The sequence below is a fragment of the Scophthalmus maximus genome, chromosome 1 (assembly GCF_022379125.1).
Source record: "Scophthalmus maximus strain ysfricsl-2021 chromosome 1, ASM2237912v1, whole genome shotgun sequence".
Taxonomy (NCBI): domain Eukaryota; kingdom Metazoa; phylum Chordata; class Actinopteri; order Pleuronectiformes; family Scophthalmidae; genus Scophthalmus; species Scophthalmus maximus.
Genome location: NC_061515.1, coordinates 22,171,515 through 22,196,225, shown reverse-complemented (window position 1 = coordinate 22,196,225; position 24,711 = coordinate 22,171,515). Strand labels below are relative to the sequence as shown.

The 24,711-nt window shown below is 43.0% G+C and overlaps 1 protein-coding gene across 3 annotated transcripts; it reads right to left on the bottom strand.

Annotated features, from left to right (window-relative positions):
- Positions 1-520: 520 nt before the first annotated feature.
- LOC118318682 (glutaminase kidney isoform, mitochondrial) lies at positions 521-19,740 on the bottom strand. Of its 3 annotated transcripts, none has more exons than XM_035648611.2 (18): positions 19,338-19,740; positions 11,405-11,501; positions 10,391-10,509; positions 8,464-8,593; positions 8,221-8,300; positions 7,873-8,036; positions 7,134-7,192; positions 5,046-5,078; positions 4,539-4,597; positions 4,322-4,388; positions 3,944-3,994; positions 3,428-3,604; positions 3,216-3,347; positions 2,960-3,052; positions 2,160-2,221; positions 1,964-2,040; positions 1,780-1,843; positions 521-1,674 (listed from the first exon to the last, which is right to left on the bottom strand). In XM_035648611.2, exons 1-18 carry the CDS (start codon positions 19,601-19,603, stop codon positions 1,527-1,529), a joined length of 1,878 nt encoding a protein of 625 aa, XP_035504504.2. In that variant the 5' UTR covers positions 19,604-19,740; the 3' UTR covers positions 521-1,526. The 3 variants fall into 3 exon arrangements, with proteins under 3 accessions (XP_035504504.2, XP_035504581.2, XP_035504660.1); XM_035648688.2 differs by having other exon boundaries at positions 11,405-11,495; XM_035648767.2 differs by lacking the exons at positions 7,134-7,192; positions 7,873-8,036; positions 8,221-8,300; ... (2 more) ...; positions 11,405-11,501; positions 19,338-19,740 and adding an exon at positions 6,380-6,403.
- Between the last annotated feature and the right edge of the window lie 4,971 nt (positions 19,741-24,711).

Sequence of the window (24,711 nt, the reverse complement as noted above, 5' to 3'; positions counted from 1 at the left end):
CTTGGGCAAGACATTTAACCCCTCAATTCCCTCTGATGGCTTTGTATGAATGTGACGGTAAATAGCAGCGCTGCGTGAATACGGGTTAATGTGACTTGTGCTATGCAGTGCTTGGAGTGGTTAATAAGACCATTTTCTATAACTTCTGTATGTACTAATATTCTGTCACATAAAAAGTTTTCGTATATCTGCAAACATAAACTCCGATACAGATATGTCTTGTCAGAGGCTCATATCGGTCGATATCATCGGCTAGCTGATACATTGTCGGACTTTAAATTGAACGGTCCTCTCACCATCTGAACCAGTTCTCAGACAAGCTCTTACTCGGAATGTTTGCAGTTGGGTAATAGACTTCAAAATTAAGTAAGAAGCAAATCCAGATTTCTGAAAATTCCGAGCAGCCCTCGAGCAGCCTGAGCCTTGATCAGCAAAGGATCAAACCCCCACGTTCAGAGAGCAGCATTTACTCGTCTTGAATGTTTCTTTTGGACAATCAGACACATTTCCTCCTCAGAAGTTCCACATATTTGAACAGATTCCTCAGATTTAATCAACATATCTGAACACCGAGCTTCTACAAATCTACAAACAAGCGTTTGACCAATCCTTGTGCAATGTTACAGTACTGTAATCCAGTGCCGGCAGTATCGTGGTGGATATGTAGAAACTTTGGCTGACAAAAGCAAAATTTATATATAAAGCTTTTAACGGCTGAATATTTGGTTCAACATTCAAAAACAAATAAAGTATTCATCTAAATGTCAATTTTTTTTGTCACACACCTCACACCTTCACAGCTGAATCCACCAGACACAAATTTGGTTCATTTCAGTGAGACACAGCTACAGTTAGTCACCTGTACGTATTTACACCACTTAAAGTCCACCTCAGGAACACACACACACAAACACTACATGAGTGTACAGTTTTATCTTAAATAGATAAATAAATATCACACACACATATATAACAAACACAGTAAAGTGTTTAGGCGGGGGGAAGATACATTCCACCACGTTTGCGATGATGAAGTGACCGGGGCCACGACACCGTCTGTGACACCTGAGTCCATCCAACGAGACGGCCATCAGCGAATTTACCCAGCATTCAACTGGCGGCCGGCAGTTTCCTAACGAAGCTACGAAGCTGACGACAAAATACAGAGGGAGGAGTTGACCATAAAAATATTTTCCCCCGCTCGTGGTACATACACGGATATAATACAAAAAAAAAACCTGACGACATCTACTAAGAACATGATGAGGAGCTGTTGTTCGGGGGCCTTCGAAGAGATTCCTTCTCATCTAAGTCGCTTTTCACTGTACGATTTATTATCTAGGTTGTTATTATGATCTTAACTGTTTCTATTGCGGCGGTTTTATCGCGGATCTAGATCGAGACGTTCCTCTTTCGAGTGCAGAGTGATTTCTTTTCCCCCCCTCGGATCAAACCTTGCGGGGTTTTTTCTTTCAGAGTTCTCACGCACGACCGTCCAGCGTCCCGTCTTTTGCTGCGTCTCCTCATCAGAGCATCCCGTCCAGGTTGTTCTCTGCGTTCTGCTTGTCGGCAGGGCTTTCCTGAGGGCTGTACTGGTTGTGGTAATCGCGCAGGATCATCACCACGTCGTGGTGGCCGAAGTGGACCGCCTCGTCCATCGGCGTGTTCCCCCACCTGCGGATGAGAAGAACGGAAAATCGTCTGAGGTCGGCTGGCAGCAAGTTTGATGCCTCCTATGAGATAAAACTGTTAATATGTTGCATGGTGGTTGTGTGTTACCTGTCTTTGGGCACCGGGTTGACTTTACAGGCCTCCAGCAGGAAGCGAACCACCTCAGTGTGTCCTGAAACACACACACACACACACACACACACATCACACCAAATCAGCTCCATGAACACAAACACACCGATTTCCACTGGCTCGTTTAACACGCGGACGATCTCCTCTGCGTTTTTTTCACCTTCAGCGGCCGCCACGTGCAACGCCGTCCTGGAGTCGTAGTCCCTCTGCTCCATGTCCATGGAGGACAAAGCGAACCTGGACGGGTAAAAAGAGTTAAATACATTAAACAATGACTCGTCACGGTAAGATTACAAAAAGAATCCAAGAGCCGATCCGAGGAGCTTGTGTCAGTGGTGGTGGAAGAGTTTGTTCACCTCCTCAGGGCCGAGACGTCTCCGGTGTAAGCAGCAAACAGCAGATTGATCACCGACTTCACCTGGAACAACGACAAAGAGATTAAAGCTGAGTATTTCCACATGGATATTCAAAAAATCAGCAACTTTGCTGTAATATTTGTTAAATGATTTAGGAGATTTCCCTTTAGTCTTCACATAAATATATTTTCTTTTTAGCGATAATTGTCTTGGCCCCATGATATGTTGGCGACACCTGCCTCTTGCCCAAATGTCTCCGTGACCCTTGAAGGATAAAGTTGTATGGTAAGGGATGGATGGATATAATTGTCTTTTTTCCGTCCATATTTTTACTACCTTTATAGCATCACATCCAGTGTAAGATTCAAACAAACCATTATTATTATTACTAAAAATTACAATCGTTGAAACAAAACTATATCAGGAGTCAAGTGAAGTAAAATCAGGAATTTATATTTTTTGGGGGAAAGAACAAACATTAAATGCGTGTGCAGTTATTATCCACCAGGTGGAGCTGTGGAGTAAAATCCTAGAGACAAGGTCACAGAGCACCCTGGACACTGACACCAGGCGAGGAAGTGACGCAGAGGACATGACGCTAAAAAATGAATCATGACAGGAAATTTGAAATGAGAGAAACAGTAGTAAAGTGTTTGTCGATGTGGATACTGCACGTTTTATGAATAAGACAAGTGCAGAGGAAATTGCTAAAGGTTCTGTTCTGCCATGGTAAGACTTCTTATGAGAGGAAGACAACTGTCGGAGGACGATGTTTGGTGGAAGGGGCTGCTGCGACTCACCCTCTGGTCTCCTCCTTCCCTGCGAGGATCGAGCTTCTTGGCAAAGTGCCTCAGATTGTCGTAGTTGTGGAAGTTGCAGAGAGAAACCAGGTCCTGAAAGAAGAAGACGATGATATGCGACGGCTTCCGTTTGACTCGTCATGGCGATCACTTTCAACTAAAGCAGACTAAACCAAAGCCCCTGCAGATGCCAGACTGAACTCAGAAGCACTGGTTCAGCATTTGAAGTTGCCCAATGAATGAAAATATTAGTTACTGTGCAGAACTGGATGCCTCTGACACTGTTGCCCAGCTTGTCCAGAGGAGGAGACCAACACATGATGCCCATCACGTTCGGTACGACCAGCAGGATACCGCCGGCAACGCCAGACTTAGCCGGCAGCCCGACCTGAAACCCAAAGGTGATGGTTTTATTTGGCGTCCCGAGTGTTTGTTGTTACGCCGCAGGGATCTGAGCAAGTCACTCACATGGAAAGCGAACTGGCCGGAGAAGTCGTACATGCCGCAGGAATGCATCAGACTCAGGGTGTCCCGCACCGACTCAGGGCTCAGCACGCGCTCGCCCGTGATGGGACAGAAGCCGCCGTTGGCCAGAGTCGCCGCCATGACGCTGGCGCTCTCACAGGTCACCTCGATGGAGCACAGCTGACGGGGGGGGGGGGGGGCATTATACAATTAATTATCCTGATTTCACACCAACAGGTAAAAGCGAACGTTTGATTTTATTTTTTAGAATAAACTGTGATGACATCCTGCACAGCCACAATCTTACTGTGAACAAAAATGTAAGAAATGTATAATTTGGCTCATATTTATCAAATCAAATCAAAATGCAGATTATATTGTAATTCTTTTGCTTCACCTTCTTATCACCCGTCTAAGCTGAAGCAAAGAAACAATTCTTCACAACATATATATATATAAAAAACTAAATTAGCTTAATGAATTCCATGAGATTCCAAACTTTTTCTGAGCTGCGTTTACCTGGAAGTAGAAGTCCAGGATGGACGTCATGTCCGTGCCCTCTGGAAAACACTGGAATGAAGAAAAAAACACCGTCAGACTGTCGAACATGTTACACGTCTGCCGCTTCTCTTCAACAGACTAACGAGTGAGAGTACGAATAACGATTAATAATGCAAACGCATCAACATATTAACGTAGCACGTACAACATGAGTGAGGATCAGTGAAAGAAATAATAGTGTCAGATTTCATCACACTCAGTTGATCAAATCTTAATGTTGATTATGAGGTCTGTAATTCGGTATCGTGATCTTAAGAGCGAACACTAAAGAAAAAAAACAAAGCAGCTGCCGCTTCGTCAGAAGGTTTGTCCTCTTCATGTTCTCCCTGACGTTACCTTCTTCTCCTTCAGGTAGTAGCCGATGGCGAAGTTCCTGTCTCCAGACTCGCGCTCCGACTGGAACCTGGGACACGGAGAGAGAGGAAGGAGGGAGGGGAGGGCAGGGGTTTGTTCTTTAGAAAAGCATGACTCAGCTCATGTTATATAAACTATTAAACTCTCGTCTCAAGAACTTGCTCAGTGCATTCCTGCTGCGACGCGTCGCTTTACTTACGTGGCGTTGCTGAAGCCCACGTACTCGTTTCCCGCCAGTTTGTTCATGAAGTTCATGACCTGGAGCAGATTGAAAGAAGCAAACCACTTTTTTAAAAATTTGTTTAGTCCAAAACTTGAATCATCATGAATAATAAAGGGATGTCTATTTTTTTACTTTAACTTATAAAAATGAAATAGGAAGAATAACTTGAGATTTTTACAACTGAATCCTCACTTTTGTTTTCTCTGCAAGAACCAATATTTCAGATTATCTCATTTTTTAGCACACAATCACAGTTATTAAAGATTCTTTGTTGTTCTGCAGCATCAAAACAGCATTGTGGTGGCCATTATCCTCCATTTTCTGAAGCTTTACAGAGTAAAATAACTTGTCAACATCATCAAGGAATAAATGAACCGCCAGACAAGTGAGACTGAAAATAATCTTGTTTCTTTTAAATGTAAAAGAAACAATTTGTGTACACCTGTAACTTCACTTTGGAAACTTGGATGCAGTCATACTCACATAATCAAACTTTTCGGCGTTGCTTGCCCCTTGCTGAAAACACAAACAGCATTTATCTATTTTCTTACATTTCAGTCAATCAATTTCAAAATATATATTTTTATTTGACTACCACTGAAATTTGCCCACGCATTGACATTAGCACTATTGTAGTTCATGACTCACGTCTCTACGGTATTAAACTACGAGTTTACAAAGTCGTCAGTGATGCGACCAATCAAGCCAGTCATGACATCAGATGAATTAAGATTAGAGGTGGGAGACTAGCTGGAGATGGAGGAGGTGAAATTAAAACAGTTAATCCACTCAGGGGTTCTGGTTTTGTAACCGACAGAGAAAAAAAAAAAGAAAAAAACTACGATGGAAAATTTAAACTAAGTGTAGAGTTGGACATGAGCTGCAGTGATACAGATACAGTATCTTACAGTGTGTGTTTGTTCTACAAAGGCTGGTGAGTTAGTTTGAACGACATTATTATTATATGTATTCACACTGCGAGCCACAATATCTATGATCCACTGTGAACCAGCGACACGTAACAGTCACAAACGTTCACTGGCAATGTATGTATTTGACAACTCACCATTTTTATTTTCTCCAGCCTATTGTAACCTGTTTTTTTTATTGTCATTTTTATTATTTAATACATTAAACTTATCGTCAGCATTTGTCTTCCAGTGTGGTTAAAATTGCTGTGAGCTAGAAGCACGAAAGTTGGCAAGACTAACTGGAAATGTGCATTTCTATTTCCCAAGAAGTAATGGAACAATCAGCCAGATTGTGGCGCTGTAATTTAGGATTTTTTTTAAATCACACTGACTTGGAATTTGACACAAAAGTCCAGCTCAATGTGCTCTAACAAAAAGTCTCTTTTTTTATACTACAAATACTACATATACAAAAGTAGCAGCATACAAACGCACTGATGCCAAGAATACAAGGACTTGTCAGCCATGCAGCTCGCAGTGTGGACACAGTTTGTGTTTTAAAAATAAAAACAGACTAAATTATCTGCACTAACTTCTCAATACAAACATATCAGATTTAGTCTGATTATGTATAAAGTACAGATTTTAAAAAGAAAAAAAAGAAAACAGAGATGTCCTTCTCTACAGAACAATGGGGTATGACGTTGAACCAGTGTTGAGCCGAAGCTCGACTGTTTATAATCCAGAATGTATAAACAGTTTTGGAGGAATGCATGTGAAAAAAAGTAACAAAAGCAACATTTAGAACATTCAACTAACGGCCAAGTGAAGGGCTAAAAGCTTGTCACAAATCCAGACCAAAAGAAGGGGAGAAAAATGATATTCAAAAAAGAGGAGAAAAATTACCAACGTCATTGACCTGTTGCTGTGGTCATAATTTCCCAAAGATCCTAATGCTGTAAAATATGCAACAACACATAAAACCACAGAACGAGCCTTGAAAAGGTACATTGCATACGAGTGTATTACAGTAATTCAAAATGCTACCGGCGAACTCTTGAGGAACGACTTGAGGAAAGACACGAGAGGTTTTTTATTTTAATTTGCGTCAGCAGGTGGCGCTCGTGTTTCTGACAGATGACAGCTCTCTGTGTGTGTGTGTGTGTGTGTGTGTGTGTGTGAAGGTCAGAGGAGGATATGAATGAAACACTCAGGTAACGGAGCAGTTTCCCCCGATTAAAGCTGGTAAAGTAATGTAGTTGAGCTCTGTCTCCATTTCTGCCGACTCTCTGGACTTTGTGAGCCTCTGTGTGTGTGTGTGTGTGTGTGTGTGTGTGTGTGTGCCCCTCCTGGGCCGATGCCGCTTTCAACCAAATCCCCTCTCAGCGTGATTATCTATAACCTTAATCCCCTTGTATACAGCAATCTGGCGGAAAACACATTTCTGCAGACTTATTATTTTGATTCCAGACAAAATTTGGACACAACTTTGTAGCTGTCGCTAAATCGCATCTCTGAAACTGTGGCAATAAAACCAATATGAATACGAAATCTACATTTCAAAGTTATTAAATGATACAGTACAGTACTACAGTAGTAATATTTTTTCCAAATTAAATGAACTCAATAATTTTCAATGGGGTACATAAATGCACTTTACCTTAATGAGGGAGGTGCAGACGATAGCACCAGCGTTAACCATGGGGTTGTGTGGTTTATCTGCGAACGAGGAAGACAAGGTTAAAGTCATCAAAGTAATGAGTCAAACTAGAAACGAAAGAACACTGAGCGAAACGTCAACATAAAAAAAACACAACACAATATTTTTAACCCGCTTTGGTTACTTCCTCTCTGTGTTTCAATCTTCTTGTTCAAAGCGCCAGAACAATGTTCGGAAAATAAATGTCAAAAAAAGGGGCAGGGGAAAAAAAACAATTTGTTGCCGGAGAACTTCTCTGCTTTGTTAGGGGATGACAAAGAGAGGAAACCTGGAAACTTTCTCACACCAGTGTCCATTCGAAAAGAAACAATTTTGAACACGGTGGTTGCTGACGTAAAACAACGTAGTTGCGAAAGACAGTAACAGGCAATAAGAGCAATTTTCTACATTTGTAGAGCGTCCACTATATAAACTTCAGTTTCCTGGTTATTCATAATTATAGGACAATGTCTGTCTGTGTTACACTCTTTGTTTCATCCTGCCTTGGTGCAGCAACCTCTCATTAACAATTAAGCACAGTTCCATGGTGACCGGATCCTCTTACTGAGCGCACGATAGCCCCCAGAGAGAGAGTTCAACCACAGCCGACTGAGTCACGACGCAGTTGGAGGGTGTGTACGAATAGTAGGGGTGTGTGTGTGTGTGTGTGTGTGTGTGTGTGTGTGTGTGAGATCCTCACCGTCCTCATTCAGGAAGAGCTTGTTGAATCGCAGGCCGCTGGGCTCTTTACCGATGAAGCGGTGGACGTACTCGGTGCCGTGGTCGTGGACAGCGATGGCGTATTTCAGTGGCTTGACGCAGGACTGCAGACAGAAAGGAACCTTGGTGTCGCCGACAGTGTGCCTGAGAAAGGAAACTGCATTTAGATGCACTGACGCGCACCAAAGTCTTCAGAATTTAATGACGTAAGAAGAGAAGAAAACTTTGCAAACGTCTGAACCATCTCAAATGTGCCGAAGATACAATTTACTGCAAGTCTTTAAGAGTTTACTACACATAAAAACAAAACGTGTGATTGAAGCGGTACCTCTGTCCATCGACGGTGCACAGGGCGACGGCCCACAGGTCCGGACTGAAGCGGGCCAGCTGGGGGATGTAGTCTGCCACCTACAGCATCAACACAACAGTTTATGGTTTCTTTAAAATCTACATTTACCTCTTATCAATATGGCAGATTATGATCAGTGTGGATGCAACGTTTCCAAATGTGAATAACCGAGTGTGCGGAGATTTGAATCATCTCATCCCCCGAGCCACAGCGCTCACTCACCTGCCCTCCGGACATGTTCTTGGCGTTTTCGTAGAGCTCGTCGATGTGGGCGCAGAAGGGCTGGAAGTCCGGGATCACAAACTTCTTCCTGAAGGCCTGGGTGAGCAGCACGATGTTGCTCTGGACACATCTGAGGAACGAGACGGGAGACGACGGTTAAAGGGCCTCTGCTCTTGTCCTCTAGTGTTTGCCAGAGCGGAATTATAAAACCATGGAAATGACCACCTGTTACCAGTAAGAGGCACATACTGCAGTTTACAGCCACCTACCAAATGGCCCGATGTAATCGACACTTCAAACCTGCAGAATGTGAGTTTTGTTACTCGGAGCTTGATTCCAGCTCAAGAGCAAACTCTTCATTTGCTCTTAATGTCAGTCATTTCCTAATAGGGAGTATTTTAATTGGCCTAATAACACAGAAGAGAGAAAATAAACGTACAAATGCCAAAACAAAATAATCAACGTTAGTTTACTTTTAATGGTTAAGTGTCTGACAAAGCTTAATGTTAAACCTTCGCTTAAAACGGACCAATGACGCTCTCTGTTTTAGTGTCTGTCCTGCTAGTTGAACTTTGTTTCTGCGATTGTTTATACAGACATTTTGTAATAAATGGTGTTGCGTTATTCTTTAGCTTCTTTTGGTTCAGTGCCTCCAGTTCCTGATGTACACACAATTCCAAATAATAAGGTGGTGAGGTCGCCGTGTGCCTCTATGGTCGTAAAGAGAGATTTGTGGCTCAGCCATGTCACTGTCTAATCCGTGTAGCACGGGTTCCCTGCAGTGAAAACACGAAAACTCACTCCGCCGCCCACCCACATGCCTCCTCCCTTCCCCTCTGTGGGCTCTATAAATAAGCTCCGGGAGCGGATGCGATGGATCCCGGCCAGGAGCGCCATGACTGGGGTCTGTGCGGCGAGGGCTCGGTGTCCTGATGGGCTGTCATATGCCCTGAGACGCCGTGATGCCGCTTCCCAAGCTGTCGCCCGGTTCTAGCTCGGCATCCTTTCCTCTGGGGGGGAGGGGGAGGGCGGTGGGTGAGTCAGCAGAGGTGCAAACAAGGTGGGGTTGGGCGGTTAATGTTATTTTATTTGACGCCCATTCCTGTTTTGTCTTCAGTTGTGGTTTTATAGCAGTTTGAGCGATAAAACCTGTTCTTTGACTTATTACTTCAGTTATTTTTTAAAGCAAAAATGTAAGAACGTCCTTGTTTTTTCCTGTCATAGTACAATAAACATCTTGTGAAAATGATCAGAAGATCTACGGATCATGACAATAATCTCTCTTTGTTTTTGTAACACACACTGCACACACACATACACTCACAGTCCTTGGTTTTAGTTTCATCTCATTCTTTGCCAAATGTTTTCTCACTACTTATTTTTACTCAATTTATTTACAATATCATTGGGTCATCCTTCTGTAAGTTTCTATTTTTTAATTTGTTCTACCATGTCCTTTGCAATTTATAAGAGTTCAGGTTCATCATGCCGTAAACATGCAACATTAAAAAACTCACAGTCCCTACATGTGTTTTCATACTTCCTGTTTTTGCATTTAAGATGAAACTTATTCACCAGTTATTTATGTGCATGATTTTTGCCCAGTGGTCTCCTGGAAGAATCCTGCTGGATGAAAACCTCAACAAGACACTGACAGCGAATTAATGAGGTGCGATGACCCTTCTCTGCAGCCAAGGCCTCTGACCAGCATTAATAATTCTTATCCTAGACTGTGATGAAAGATTAATGTGGAGAATAAAGGTGGAACAGCAACCAGGACTTTACTTATAGGGACCATTGACTTCTTCTGAAAAATAATGACAAATAATTTGTTTTTAATTGTTTGCTGCCATTTTTTTAAGGCAAAACAAATAATCTTTCCTTGTTACTTCAATGAAAAAACAAAAAACAAATAGGAGGAACCTACTTTTTGAAGAGGTGTCTGTCCAGTGCTCCATCAGAGGTTGTCTTCAAGGTCACCTTCAGCATCTCCATACATTCTTTCAGCCTGGGGTCTCCTGTGCGAAGCCCCGTGGCTTTGAGAGCCTGTCGAGAGAGGAGGAGAAGGAGGAGGAGGAGGAGGAAGAACATCCTGAGTGAGGCAGCCTGACAACAAATCAATAAAGCTACGAGCCGTGAACTGAGGCTCCATCGGAGGCTAACAAGCTTGTGATTCAGCCAGGGAAAGATTTATACAGGGATAAGGCTCAATCACTGCAAATCTATTCAAAGTTTATGTAAAATACTGATATTCGTTTACTTATGCCCCTGTTTTATGTTATATTAGTCAATCCTGCAGAAGTAAATCATTTGAATCTTATTTTCCTAAGCCGTTTCTAGGGATGTATTATTATTATTATTAGTCAAACATCAGTATTTTGCACTGACTAAATGTTGCGTTGGGTATTTGTGTTCAACCCAGCTGAAGTTATGAGAAAAGTCCAACCCCCTGACAACAGCCACTGGCTCTCATGTCAAAGAAGGTTTTATAAAATACATTTGTACGGTTGGATTTGTGCTCATTCAAAGATTTATGTGATGAAACAATGGTATCAGGCCAGATTTTTAACAACTTAGAATGTTTAATTTACAGTAGCAACTCAGGATGGGAAGTCACTGGCAGTGTGTCAGTGGGCTATTTACTATTCTTTCAACCTTCATTTCTTGCTTTTATATAAATATTTCGGTTATTCTTCTGTTCCATGCTTTCCCCGAAAAACTGTGAACGTTCACAACTTTTCAAACTCTGAAATCGACTTAATTTCTTTGAAACTTCTAAACCTGGTGTGTGTATCTGCATATAAACACATGAAACTTGATTGAAAATATTTGGCTACCCCCCCCCCTTTACAATGTATTTATGATATTTGTGCCTCTTTACTGCTTCATATCTGTCTTTACAGGAGTCGTTCTGTTCGTTGCTCAGGCCTCAGACACTCACTGTGGTGAATTTGTGCGCAGGGATTTTCTCTTGGCCCTCTGCGATGGTGTAGAACAGCAGGTCCTCCAGACTGGGCAGGATGCCTGCTTTCCTTCTCCTGCAGGAAAGAAAAATAAAACAACACAGAAAAAAAACATATATGAGTGAGGCCTTCTGAGGCGGACACGTGAGAAGGGGGAGGTTGGGAGGGGGGCTGCAGCAGAGGGGAGAAGAAAAAGCTTTTTGGACTGCAAGGAGAAGCAGTAAGTGGTGAGTACTGGAAAACATGAGCTTTACACTGGCCTTACTTCAGTATCATAACCTGTGGAAAAGGCCAGAGACGCCGTTGCCAGGTCCCACTCTGAGACTTACAGGATGTGAGGAAGGTGTTCAGTTTGAGCTGAAAAGGATCATCACGTCTTGTACTTTTCCAGAGGTTAAAAATACGCCGCCATAAGGCCACTGTAATGTAAACTTGTTAATAATCTGCTCTGCTAGAATACCAGCCAGGGATGTGTCAAGCTAATCCAACAATCCACAACAGAGTTTGAATTCTGCATGGAATGAACTATGAGGAATTTGCCGTTCTGGATTTTGCATGTATTTTTACTTGACAATTATATATCCAGTGAACGTTTGGGTAAATCCCTCAGCAAGGGGAATATTTCAAATATTTCATGACGCAGCCTTAAAGACATCTTAATGTGTGTGTGTGTGTGTGTGTGAGAGAGGTTGCAGTGTCAGCGCAATTCATCCAAATAAAAACACAGACTGTGTCCTGTGATGACTGGGCCTCCACTGATGCTCATGTGATGTGGAGGCTTGCCAGCACCCCCCCCCCCCCCCTTAGTATTATGGTATGGCTGGTATTCTAAGCAGCATGTCCACACCGAGTCGTTCCTGGGAGGAAAGTTAGTTGCAGTGTGTCAGGAGGCGGACGCAGGCTCACAGCCGGCTCTCTGCTATGATTCATATCGACGGCAAATTGGATTTGCGTAAAGCTCCGGGTTGCCCGGGCTCGCGGTGATCCAAACCGCAATGCATCATGGGCCACATGGGCCACAGGGGCCTGCGTGCTTGGAGAGGATGTCTGGAGGTAAAGCTTTAGTTGGCAGTTGGCTCCTCTTGGCAGCCAACCAGAGAGAAAGCTGAATTCGGACCCTCGGAGACACGAGAGCAGAAATATGACTCGACAATAACATGGTTTTCCTCTGGATTTACTCTGCAGCAGTGAGGAAATTACAAGCCCCGTCAGAGGGCTGTACTGAGCCAAATTCACAACAGGAAAAGTAGATGCATATTGGTATCTTCATAGAAATACCCAAATTAAGTACATGGATCCAATTTGAAACACCATCCTTGTGTAATTTAGACAAAACAGCACTAGTTTAAGACATCAATTGGGTCATTTTGAGAAATGTGTCAATGCTCAAACACCAGAAACATAAGGCAGTTTCTCCCCGAGCACCACTGCTACAGAAAACTGCAGAGGAAACACCAGGAACAAGTCTATGTCCTGACTGTCGGGAAGAGATACAGATTTCCACCACATGACTTCTTTGTCAGTTCCACTTTCATGTCTGAGGTCAGAAATTCTGAGCAAGAGGATTGTGAGTAAAATTTTGAAATTTATCTCCAAATTAGGAAAGAAAACCTTGTTTGAAAAACTATCAACATTTTGAGATTTAGACATAAATTGACTTGGTGTTATTATCTTTGTATATATTTTACAGCACATTATATTTATCCTCTGCCAGTTTAACAGGTGCTACCAACAAAGTCAGAGCTCCTGACTTTCCAACATGTGTGGAGCTTTAACACATTAAGAAAACAATTCTCATGCCGTCTGAATGAGCAAGATGCTGAGTCCTCTCAAAGTTAAGTTGTCGTGGTTCATCTCTGACCTCATTAATGCACGGTTGATGCCTGCCAGAGGGGAAGGAATACACATCAGAGAGTGTGTGTGTGTGCGCGTGTGTGTGTGTGTATAGAGGGAGGAAGGGGGGATGAAGGGATGATAAGGGGGTGAGGTAGAAAGGAAAGGGGATTCAAGCGCAGCCGCTGGGAGGAAGTGAGGACATTTCAAGGTAAGAGCGGTTTGTCGGCTTTCTGCAGAAAACCTCTACTTCTACTGGAGAGAAAAAAGGAAACGTAAATAAAAACATACTTACAAAACGCAAAGCAAGCGGATCAACAACAGGAAGAGAAAGTGCAGAGGGAATAATACTGGATTAGTAACAGTGGCAAATTATATTTACTGTACAGTGCACTCATCAGCAACACAACAGATTAATATGAACATAATGCACAGGAGTAGTGTAATGAATATACCACAAAAACCTGACGGAAATCATATTATTTAATACAAATAAAATAAAAATCAAGGAAGTAAAATTGCCCATATATATATATCAATATGTCCGAAGGCCGATAAAAATTTGACAGTATAAGCCTTTCACAGATATATCTGTAATAAAACTATTACATAGAATAAAAAATGCAGAGAAGATGTGCATTAATGTTTACATTTTAAGAAATAAAAATGTTCCATATGTTTGGTTGTAAATGTGTTTGATTTTATTTAGTTATTTATAATAAAGTTTATGTGGATAATACATGCAGGCTATAGAAATGTTTTATTCCCTAATATTGATACTGGCATCGACCCCAAAAAATCAATATCGGTGGGGCTCTGACAAAATGTGAGATGTACACAAACCTTTAGAAGTATGAATACAGGCATAATTCACAGCTTCCGTCAGAACAACAAATTAATAAGAAAATCAGGGTCACCTGATGAATATTTATATACCTGACAAAAAAAACCCACATTATTTCATGAATCAAATAATCGTAACATGCAGCTTTCGCACTGAATCATCGGTAATGGGGGGATTATGAAATTTATTGAAAAATAAACCTTCGCCTTGGTTATTATCACTACTATTATTATTATTCTGAGAAGCTGCTGAAAACGAGACTCTGTTCTCACACGTTTGATCATCATCACGTGGATCTGGTGTGAAACAGCACCGACATACGTGTGACTGTACGTGAAGCCCTGGTTTGGTTAATGAGGCCTGGGAGAGTGAGTCCACCTCTGGGAGCGTCACCACCAGCAGGTCGGAGGTGAACACTGGAACATCTGGACCGGCCTCGGTAATCTAACTCCGCCGCCGCCCTCATTAGCACTCTCGCACGCTACGTCCCTCCCTCCCTCTCTCCCTTTCTCTCTGTCTGTTGTTGTATTTTTTTTTTAAAGGTCAGCTGTGACTCAACACACACCAGCTGTTTCGAAGGTGAAACCCGCCACGCATGCGTCTCCGAAACCCAACGCTGGAGATCCCTTTTGAAATCGAGCTGCACGTGATGCCGATGAATATGCTTTTTTTAAATTTTACATCTCCTTGGCTGGTTAATCAGTCAACCTTTTTATTAGACACATTTTTCTAATTCTGAGCTTATACGGGGAGAGAGCATATAAAGTGTTGGTGGGGAGAATCACTAAATTGAAAAAGAGCTTTGTTTTGCACACTTGACTCTATTTCGTCCACTGAGCAGATCGGTTGCTCTGGAGGTATTTTTAACATCGGCGAGCTTGGTGGAGCCCAGTATAGCTGCTGGCTGCTGACAGGACAGCAGGAGACAGCTGAACGGAGAGCAGACCTGCTGTGGACTGAATGAATGACCCTGATGCCCTGATGACAGGTTTATAAAAATGACCAAATATATTTTCAAGGATTGAAACGATAAGTGCACAATACATATAACCAACCTGCTTCCACAGATCTCCCACTCAGCCCCCTAAAGATGATGTTCTTTCATTTCATTGGCACGTTAGTAGCCGCTGCTCGAGTCAACGGGCCAATATCTTACTTCTGGAATTGAGCCGTCTGTGATATCTGCTGTGTTTATCTGCCCGGATCGATGAGCGCCGGTTTTGCGCGCCTCGCGGCATCTCGTGACAAATTGATGCCGGGTGGAGGCAGACGTTTAGACCTGGGGAGAGAGCGTTGAGAGGCGGCGCTGCACAAATCAATGTGCGCGAGTTGACTCATCTGCTCCTGTCGGCCCTGACAACTGCTGGGCAGCGCGCCAGCGCGCACCAGGCTTTGGTGCAGAAAAAAGCGTGGTGAAATGATGTAGGCGGGATAAGCTCCACTGCATTACAGACATTTTTAACCCCTTATTAGCCAGGGCACAGCCTCGGGGGCAGACTGGTGTCGAGGCCGAACGCTGTCTTCGCCCCTCTGAGACTTCTAGTGCGTGTGTCGAATAGGGTTGGGGTTTTTCCTGAGGAAAAAATCTTGTGCGCTGCTGCATGCTGCATACCAAAGAGAAAGCGCTGCAGCCAGCATCTTTTTTCTAACGCCCTCTGCTTTTAAGTGGAAAATCTAAGGACTTTTCAAAAAAGGCACCGTAGCTTCTTTTTCGAGGGAACCAAACAGATGGGGCGAGACTCGTCGCCCTGGTAACCAGGAGAGAAGGAGGAGGAGAGCAGCGTGTCCTGGATCTGTCTGTACGATGTGTCAGACAGTAATTATCACGGCAAAGACGTTTGTGGGAGGAGATCGGCCGCAAACTGAATGTTGCAGGTGAGCGTCTACCACCATTGGTGGCAAAATATGTTGTCAAGATACCGTTGCCATAGAAACCAAAATCAGTGCAAAGTGCTTTATTGATGAAGGGCTACACAGAGACACCCAAATACGGACAGGAGTGAGTAAGTGATACTAACGATTACTTTCATTAGGATTATTATTTTTATTATGTTAACCTGATTTTTTATTTTTATTTTGCAGACAAAAAACAAAAATGTGTGGAAATCCAAGTTGTTAAATGTAATATTAGACTATCTACCTTGTGTCTGATTCATTTTCTGTTCAGAGACTGAATCCATTAAATGACTACTTCACATCTTATAATAGCAAACGTAATGTTTTTGTCCGGTCAAATATATTCAGTTTACACAAACCTAAAACAGAGAAAAGGCGATAAATCCTGACATTTGAGATTAAATTTAGCAGATGACATTTCAATCGATCAACTGACGGATTAATCATGTTCGCAGAGTTCAAATGACTGTAACAGTGAGTTTTGCCAGACCCTGAAGGGTTCTGAAGCGAAGGCTTTAAATGTCTAATATTCAATTTACATTGACCAATTACACAGGGAAGCCTTAGATCTCTGGAGAATCTAGAATCAGGGATTTGTGTGGTGTGATTTTTTTTTCCCATGACAAATTAATTATCAATATTGTTGAAGATTGAATTTCTGCCAGTTGGCCGGCTGATTGTTGGTACCACCCAACGTCACAAGCCAAGCATTCCTCATACGAGCTAATGGAGAAATTGTGCAAGTGGGATTCCTTACATTTTAAGATGTCCTAGCCTTTTTTGGGGGATTTGTTGATAAAAGGAACACATGAATCTTCCTTCCAGCAACCTTGTTCTTGAGGAAGACACGGACGCCGCTTTTACTCACTGTGAGTCATCCTGCGATATCATACAGCCCTGCTGCTTAAATCTGACGATTTCTCAAATGCTGAAATTTCGTCTCCGGGCAGAACAAGATGTTGATGAAAACCACTCCGCCTGAACGTGACCGACAGCTTAGGCAAATTGTGCGTGGAACAGAGACAAATGGTGCGACTTCGGCCCGCGGGGGGCACTGAGGCGTTTCATTTCCATGGAAACTCTGGCTGGTGTGAGGGCTGGTATCACAGCTGATGTGTGATGTTAAAAGAGAGAGAAAACTGACATGGAGACTTAATGTTCTGCTGAACGTGCCAACAGTGATCTATCTGGGAGGCATTAACATCTCTGCACTTGTAAGTACGTGCACGTCATTTTGTTTGATGCCACGGCCTGTATCCGTCTTTATTTCCGCCCATGAATACTGTTACGGCAATGCAAAGACAGTTCAGCTTGTCGGTGTGAATTACCGCCTGAAAAGCAGGATGTTATTACTCTGATTCTCCGTGCTTAACTGTTGTAAAATATTGACAACGATCCGCCAGAAATCCGTCTCGACTGCGAGTGCATCCTCATGCCAGATTCATGGTGTTCATGTTTAAAATATCCAGGTTGAGGCAGATACATCGTGGGGCCTCGGTCGACGAGCGAGGACGCATAGTTTTTCATTTAGATTTTGACACACACAGACCGACGAGAGTCCGAGGCTACGATCCATACGCCTGCCGGTGAAGTGTTGGATATCGGTTCGTTTTTTAAACGTATGTCATGGTTTTTAATTAAGATGGAACTTATCTGAGACTATCCAGTTTCTCACAACTAAACGTCCGCTGAAGAGGATTAATCTACAACCATTTTGATCATCGGTAAATTGGGCAAATGTTCCCTGATTCTCAAAAGTGATGCTTTTCTTTGTCTTACGAGGAAAAGATTCAAGTCATCATCAAAGTACTGAACTATTCATCTGTCTGCTAGGGACGGCACGAAAGCGTGGACGTGGCATCTGTACCAACAAATATCCTCGCCGTCATCGTAGAAGCTGACTAATGTTGTGCAGATGCTCAGCGGGCGCCTGGACAAGACGTGCATCGGTCAGCTCCGAGGTGGGTCCGAGGAATCCTCCCCTCTCTCTCATTTCCCTTGTTGAAACTGGAGCCTGACCCATTTATCAGCTGGCCCGACAGAATAAACAATGCAGAAATTATATGCATTCATGTTTTGGGTTTTTGTATGTAGGTTCTATTTATTTGGTTGGATTTGTGTCTTTTAATTTATGGCTATTTATAATAAAGTGTATGGTTAAACTGTAACACATCAAGCCTCACTTGCATTTCTTTGTCAAAAGAGTTTGATTACGACATCTTAGGAAAAAAAAATGTACTCCCTAATGTCTGTATCGGCAACTGACTGCAAAAATCTTTATTGGTTGGACTCTAATTGTTGATTTCAACCACACACTTAATTATTTCTCTATTTTTTTTTAGCACTGTTATCATGTGACATATGATTTTTAGATTAAAAGCATAGAACTGCAAATGCGTATAAGTGGATTGATGTATTATATTTTAAGACATAAGTGATGATGAACATTTTGAAATCAATGACATAGCAACTGATAGCCGCATCCCTGGACGCAACAGTGACTGACCTTCATCAGACATTGCCCAGAGGCTCGGTCTGTCTGTTATGGGATGCTCATTAAGCGTGATGCGTTACATTAAGTTCGACACACAAGTGTTATTTTTTTTTTTTTTAGTTTGATTTGGTTCTGTTACGACTGTCAAAGGTTAGAGACGCTGGCCACAGCTCGACGTCTCGGTGGTGTGACGCGCCGGGCTGCAGATGATGAGAGGATGAAGCTCCTCCTGGTAGTCACGACAACTGGCAAGGCTGCACGGGAGCGTGCTTCGATTTTCGGACACATTTACATCTGAGGTGCTTATCGTCAATAATCTAAGTCAAATGCGAATCGTGACCCACATAAAGGAGTAGAATATATTCCAATGGAGGGGGGTGGGGGGTTAATATGTTGTGAGGATCTACATTTGATCCGAGAGATCATGCCTGTCTTTACAGATGCGTAGCTATCACACCCCGGTTGCTAACTAGCGGTAGGCACGCAGCTCTGCACCGGTCTTTCTTCCTCATCACTGCCCATCACCAACCCAGCTTCTAAAGGCATCGAATGACTATTGCACAGCTTGTTTATGTTAACGATCATCAGGAGATGATCTAATTTACTTATGAATATAGTATTTAGGGGGCTGTTGATAATTCGGCTCGTAATATGTTGGTAATTATTGACTCGTTCCAACAAATAAAGAAACTTTATGGAGTGGGTCCCTCGCATCATCGTGTCCAATCGCCGAGGGCCGCTGTCTTAAATCCGTGTTTTTTCTATGGAGTTCGGCGCACCGCGGTGCTAGCGGCTAGCGTGGCCGCACACAGACCGGCGCACCGCGGTGCTAGACGTTACTCACTTCTCCGCTGCAGAGTCTTTGGCGGCGTCATTCGGACCGTCACCCTTGGAGCAGAAGCCCCTCGCACCCTGCTTCCCGACGACTTGCTGCGGCGCTCTCCACGCGGCAAACGAGCGCCATCTGCCCGGCGACCTCCCGTCCGGAGCGACGGTGCCGAAGCAGGCGGCGGCGGCGGCTGCTGCAGGTGCCGCTCTGCGTGCGAACGGACGCTTCAGCTGGGTTTGCAACAACTCATTGAGCGCCACCGTGGACCGAAGGTGTAACATGTCAATCCCGTCGACAGAACTGTCCGGATGGAGCGAGTGCTGCAAAAAAAGAAGAGCGAGCGAGGAAACGCAGGTGATTAAAACAGACGGTTTCCTCGGTCGAGTAACGGTTTTTCCTCTGTGGGACACAACCAACCTTTTCGCAGCACCGCGGGCGTTTTTATTGGACAACCATAACGCGTACGTGCACCTGATTGGTCAGGAGAGCTGTCAAACATTGTTCGTGCCGGTTCGTGTGTCGGATCTTTAATTCCCATCTCCTCTGACCGTAAACAAACATTTTACAGCGATTATGGACACATATTCACTCTTTTGATGATTTAACATACACGACCCCTCTTTAAATCAGCCTTCATAGCATCATAGCGATCCTATTTTAGATGTTAGAATAAAATACATCATGAGAAGTGAATGAGATTGGTGAGGGAAACCATATGGAAGTAAAATGATCACTAATGCATGAATATCATGGACTAAAAGTTTAATACTTTAGTAAGGAACACAGTGTACGTTATTTAAGCAATAAATAAAAACAAAATATTTATTTTTACGTGTATTATAGAGTATTTATGAGGCAACGAAAAAGAAAAGATTAGGTATGTTTACCTCGTCGTCTTACTGTATGTTATTTGCATGTAAAAGCTGATTCAGATTTCTCTCCTCCAATATTTATGTATTCTATTTTAACTGCATCTACAGAACTGTGCTCAAAGCTGCACATGATTCAGGCCAGAAATAATTTGTGTTAGTGGTGGTGTGACATGCTGCACATTAATCCATATTTAATATTTAGCATTATTATTATTATTATTTCTTGTGCTGTGCTCTTTTTTTATTTTGCTGTTTCTAAATCGCTCGATTTGTTTTGCTTCTTTTTGCAGGTCGCTCACATGAAATCTATAAAGGCAATGTATCTTTGTATTTCACATTGTGTTATGTTAAAACTAAATTTAACAAATGTGGTGAAAATAAATCCCCAACTGGTGTCAACAACATTGAGTAAGAGCAAGTTATTTAGGAAAAAGTAAAAAATGATTTACATCACACTGCACCATCCAACACAGACACTCAGGGTCCTTATTGCATGTGAGTGATATACTTGAGTGAGAATTAATGTGGATAATATATATATATATATATATATATATATATATATATATATATATATATATATATATATAGATAGATAGATAGATATAGATATATATATAGATATAGATATAGATATAGATATATATATATAGATATAAATCAGAACAGACGCTGGACACACTGTGATATCTTGTCCTGGCCTGACACCGTGCGGCTCACCATGGTACTGCACCTACTCTGACAGTGGTTTCACGCAGCAGATGGCAAGTCGAGCTACAGCGCCATCTCCTGGTCACAAACCATTGTTGTTTTCATCCAAAGGCCACAAGGAAATACCAACTTAGAATAGATGAGAGTAAAAAAGTGTATGAAAGACATGGATTGATAACTTATAGTTCACATATAGAGTGACTGTCTGTCTTTTTTTTCAACATATGCAAAAACATTCCTGGAAAACACACCCTCAACAGAAAAGATTTCCCCTGACAGTGAGTCAAATCATCAAATGAGACATTCAGGTCCTTTTATATGAAGACATTCTGGACCAAAGGCGGCTATATATTATTATTGTACTCGACCTGAGTCAGACGGCATTTTAAAGTTTGCTTCGACCTCTGTGGCAGCCCGGGTGGGTGGAAATCTGACAGGCGGCATGAAATAAAGAGCCTACAAGAGAAATTACTCACTGGAAAGTATTTTGTAAGTTGCCTCAGTTTACTTGACTGTGACTCCCAACTTTTATCTGACTCGCAGTAAACTCCACCCACCTGCAGCTCCAAGTAGGGTAACACAAACAAACCAATACTGACTAATAATGGCTCATTTGGAGCAGGAAACACTGTGATTTCCATATAAGCAGGTCAAGAGTTAAAGGGGACTTCCAACAAAAATGTACATTTGGGTTGATACTTTACTGATTGGTCTTAAATAAATGGAGGCGTCAAACCTTTTAATTACAGTAGTTAGATATATTATATATATAATGCAAGTTATGTTTTTATTGTGTCATAATCACAAACAGTTACTGTGGCTGTTTGTGTACAGTGCAGTGGTCTTTTTTTATAGTTGCAGTTTTTGCATACTGTGTATTGCTAGTTTTTGTGCAGAGTAAAACAATCTTTTGGTTTTCTTTTCTTTTCTAGTATGTTATGCATGTTTTGTTTTTACAACACATCAAATCAAATGAGAGCAAATTTAATTTTCGATCCCATCAGTCAAAGTGATACGGAGCATATTAAAACAGATTTTTTTACTTGACCCTGAGGGTCGCTAAATACCACAATGGGGGGGGGGGGGGGGGGGGATAGAAAGATTGGAGGACAGAGTTAACTTCTGCAAACACATTTTCAGTCTCAAGAGAGACAGATGCATCATTTCCATCCTCATGAGCCTTTAAAAACCAAAGAGTCTTCACTGTAGGCTTCTCTCTGCCAGCATTTTTACCCTTGAACGTCCACGCTTTTAATCTCCCAGGCGTCGACCTTGAGGAACCTTCGCAACAAAAAACAGCAAGCGGAAAATGAATGCCACTTTTTGAAAAGTAACAGCAGCTCTCTAAGTTACATTTTTGCACAAGAGTCCAACCCCCCCACACACACACACACACGGGCAGCTGCATTTTCACAGCGTGCAGCGGTAAAGAGGAAAACAAAAGGAGGAAGCAAAGGGGAGACAAACAAGGCGATTCCCTAACGAAGCTGCAGGGAGGAGAGGCGATAATTCACAGACACCCACACCTTTTTCGAAAAGCAGTCGGCTTCCTGCTCCTTTTAAAAACGAGGGTGATGGGTGCGCTCGGCAGATCCCTCCCACGCTGCATAGCGGCTGGCTTCCACCCACCGCCCGTGGAGCCTCCCACATCGGAGCCGTTGCCACGGCAACACATCATCATCGTCGTCGTCAGTGACTTGCACTGGAGGAGTAGGAGGACAGGGAGGGGAGGGGCGGCCTGCTTGAGCGCCAAGCAGGGCTGCCACTGTGAACGGCAACCGGCGTGGGTGTTCATGAGCTGAGCTATTCTCCAGAGAAAATCGGTCTGCGTGTGAGTGCGCGCGCGTGCGTGCGTGTGTGTGTGTGTGTGTGTGTGTGTGAAGGATGGGAGGTGGCGGGGGACTGGAGAAAGAGAGAGGAGAAGATGATGTGAGGTATGTGAAAATGACCTGCGTCACAGTGACTCATCAGCCAGTTTCACAATGTGTTGATGTGACGCTGATGCAAATGGCCTGCGAACGGATTCATCTCACACACACAAACACACACGCAAACACACACGCACGCACACACACACACACAAAAAGGAAAGAAGAAGAGACCAAACAGAGGACGCAGACGCTCCTCTAAAAGGACGTTGAACTGGCTTTCATCCCAAAGAGCTGCTGCTGCTCCCCCTGCCTTGCTCAAAGGCACCTCGGCGGTTCAAAATGTTACGATCTTCTAAACGGGATCCTAACCGGTACAATTCCTGCTAGTGGTTCTTGGGTGAGATACTGAAACTCCCTGCTGTTCCTCCCTGTAGCCAGACGCTAATATATAATCAAGCAAAACATAATCACCATTAGTGTTACAGAGACTGTAACAACCGGTTATCACTGCACTGCAAAGATTTTGATTACGCCGCATTAGTCACTTCACTGCATATCTGACTTCAGCAGTTGCATCAGACCCATGCCAATGCTTGACTGACATCCGCAAACAACCTCTGATTTTAATGTGTTTCAATTGTTCAAATATAAATCTTCATCATTACAAATTCCGAAGGAATTTCATTTTTGGCCAATGTCAACATCCGGAATTGGGCCATAGCTTTCCTAAGTTGTTTTACACTTCTATGTTAATTAAATTGCATTATATTTCATCCACAATTATATTTATTCATGCACCACGTGAATGTTGGCTGCCGGATTTGAGTAGGTTGTGAGGGAGAGAGAGAGGCCGTGTCGTATAGCCATGTGGCCCCGGTAAGTTCAGGGTACCTGGAAATCATAAGGTAAGCTTAGTAATAACTCGAAAAAAAGTACTAAAGTAAAATTACTCAACACACAATTCCCCTATACCCCTACTTCTCTAGAAATTACAGTCCAGAAATGTCAAAAGATTGTCAAAGATGTAATTAGGCGAACACCAGAGAGGACATCGATCACAGAACGCACCGCACGATAAGAGTTTTCAAAAAAAATAAAGTTTAATGTTCATGTGCTGTATAACAAATAAAATATATTAGTGTTTAAAAAACAGGTGCATAACTAGGTGAAGCCTAATCTATATCACTTTACCATAAAACAGTGAGGAGGAGCGGTGGTCAGTGAGGCGGCGGGCCGGTGTCCGGGCCGGTCGGGCGGGGGCTCGGCTCCGTCTCCCGCCATTCACGAGCGAACCAGATGATTTTAACAACGGATCACAGCCGCTCGAACCCACGTCCGGCTCGAAACGAAAAACAAGGTCATGGCATGTTCTTCTTTTTTTGTTGTTGTTGTTGAAAAGAGCAATACAAACGCAGTGCCCTTGTGCACTAAAAAAAAAAAGGAGGACAACGCAGAACATTTCACGGAGGGCGGATCCCCACCCCCCGGGCGAGAGACACACGGTTACTTAGCACGTGACGGAAACGATGGCTCCATATAATATGCAAACCGACTTATTACTTTACACAAATATTGCATTGGTCTGTCATTATGCTGAGTGAGACTAAACTACTTGCAGGAAGTGTGTGTGTGTGTGTGTGTGTGTGTGGGGGGAGGGGGGGGGGGGGGGGTTAAGACTAAATCATGTGGACATTATCATCATCATCATCATCATCATCGTGGACCATATAGACATATTTACACAATGTGGCGAACGCACAGGGGAAAACACGGCGCACACTGAATCTGTGACGCATCACACACACGTCTTCGACAGATGCACTGAAAGACCCCCGCCACGAGGTGGATTCTAAGGCTACTCGACATGACCGTCATGTGAAGCACGACTTTTCATAAGCCGGACACTTTGACACTTATGATTTCTTTTTCTTTTTC

Bases quoted from the DNA above. Each gene is read 5' to 3' on its own strand.
- LOC118318682 (XM_035648611.2), bottom strand. From the start codon at position 19,603: ATGTTACACCTTCGGTCCACGGTGGCGCTCAATGAGTTGTTGCAAACC. The intron at 5,079-7,133 runs GTAAAGTGCATT...TTGTGTTTTCAG, and splicing joins TCTGCACCTCCCTCATTAAG to CAAGGGGCAAGCAACGCCGA. The intron at 4,389-4,538 runs GTAAGTAAAGCG...TCCGTGTCCCAG, and splicing joins GTGGGCTTCAGCAACGCCAC to GTTCCAGTCGGAGCGCGAGT.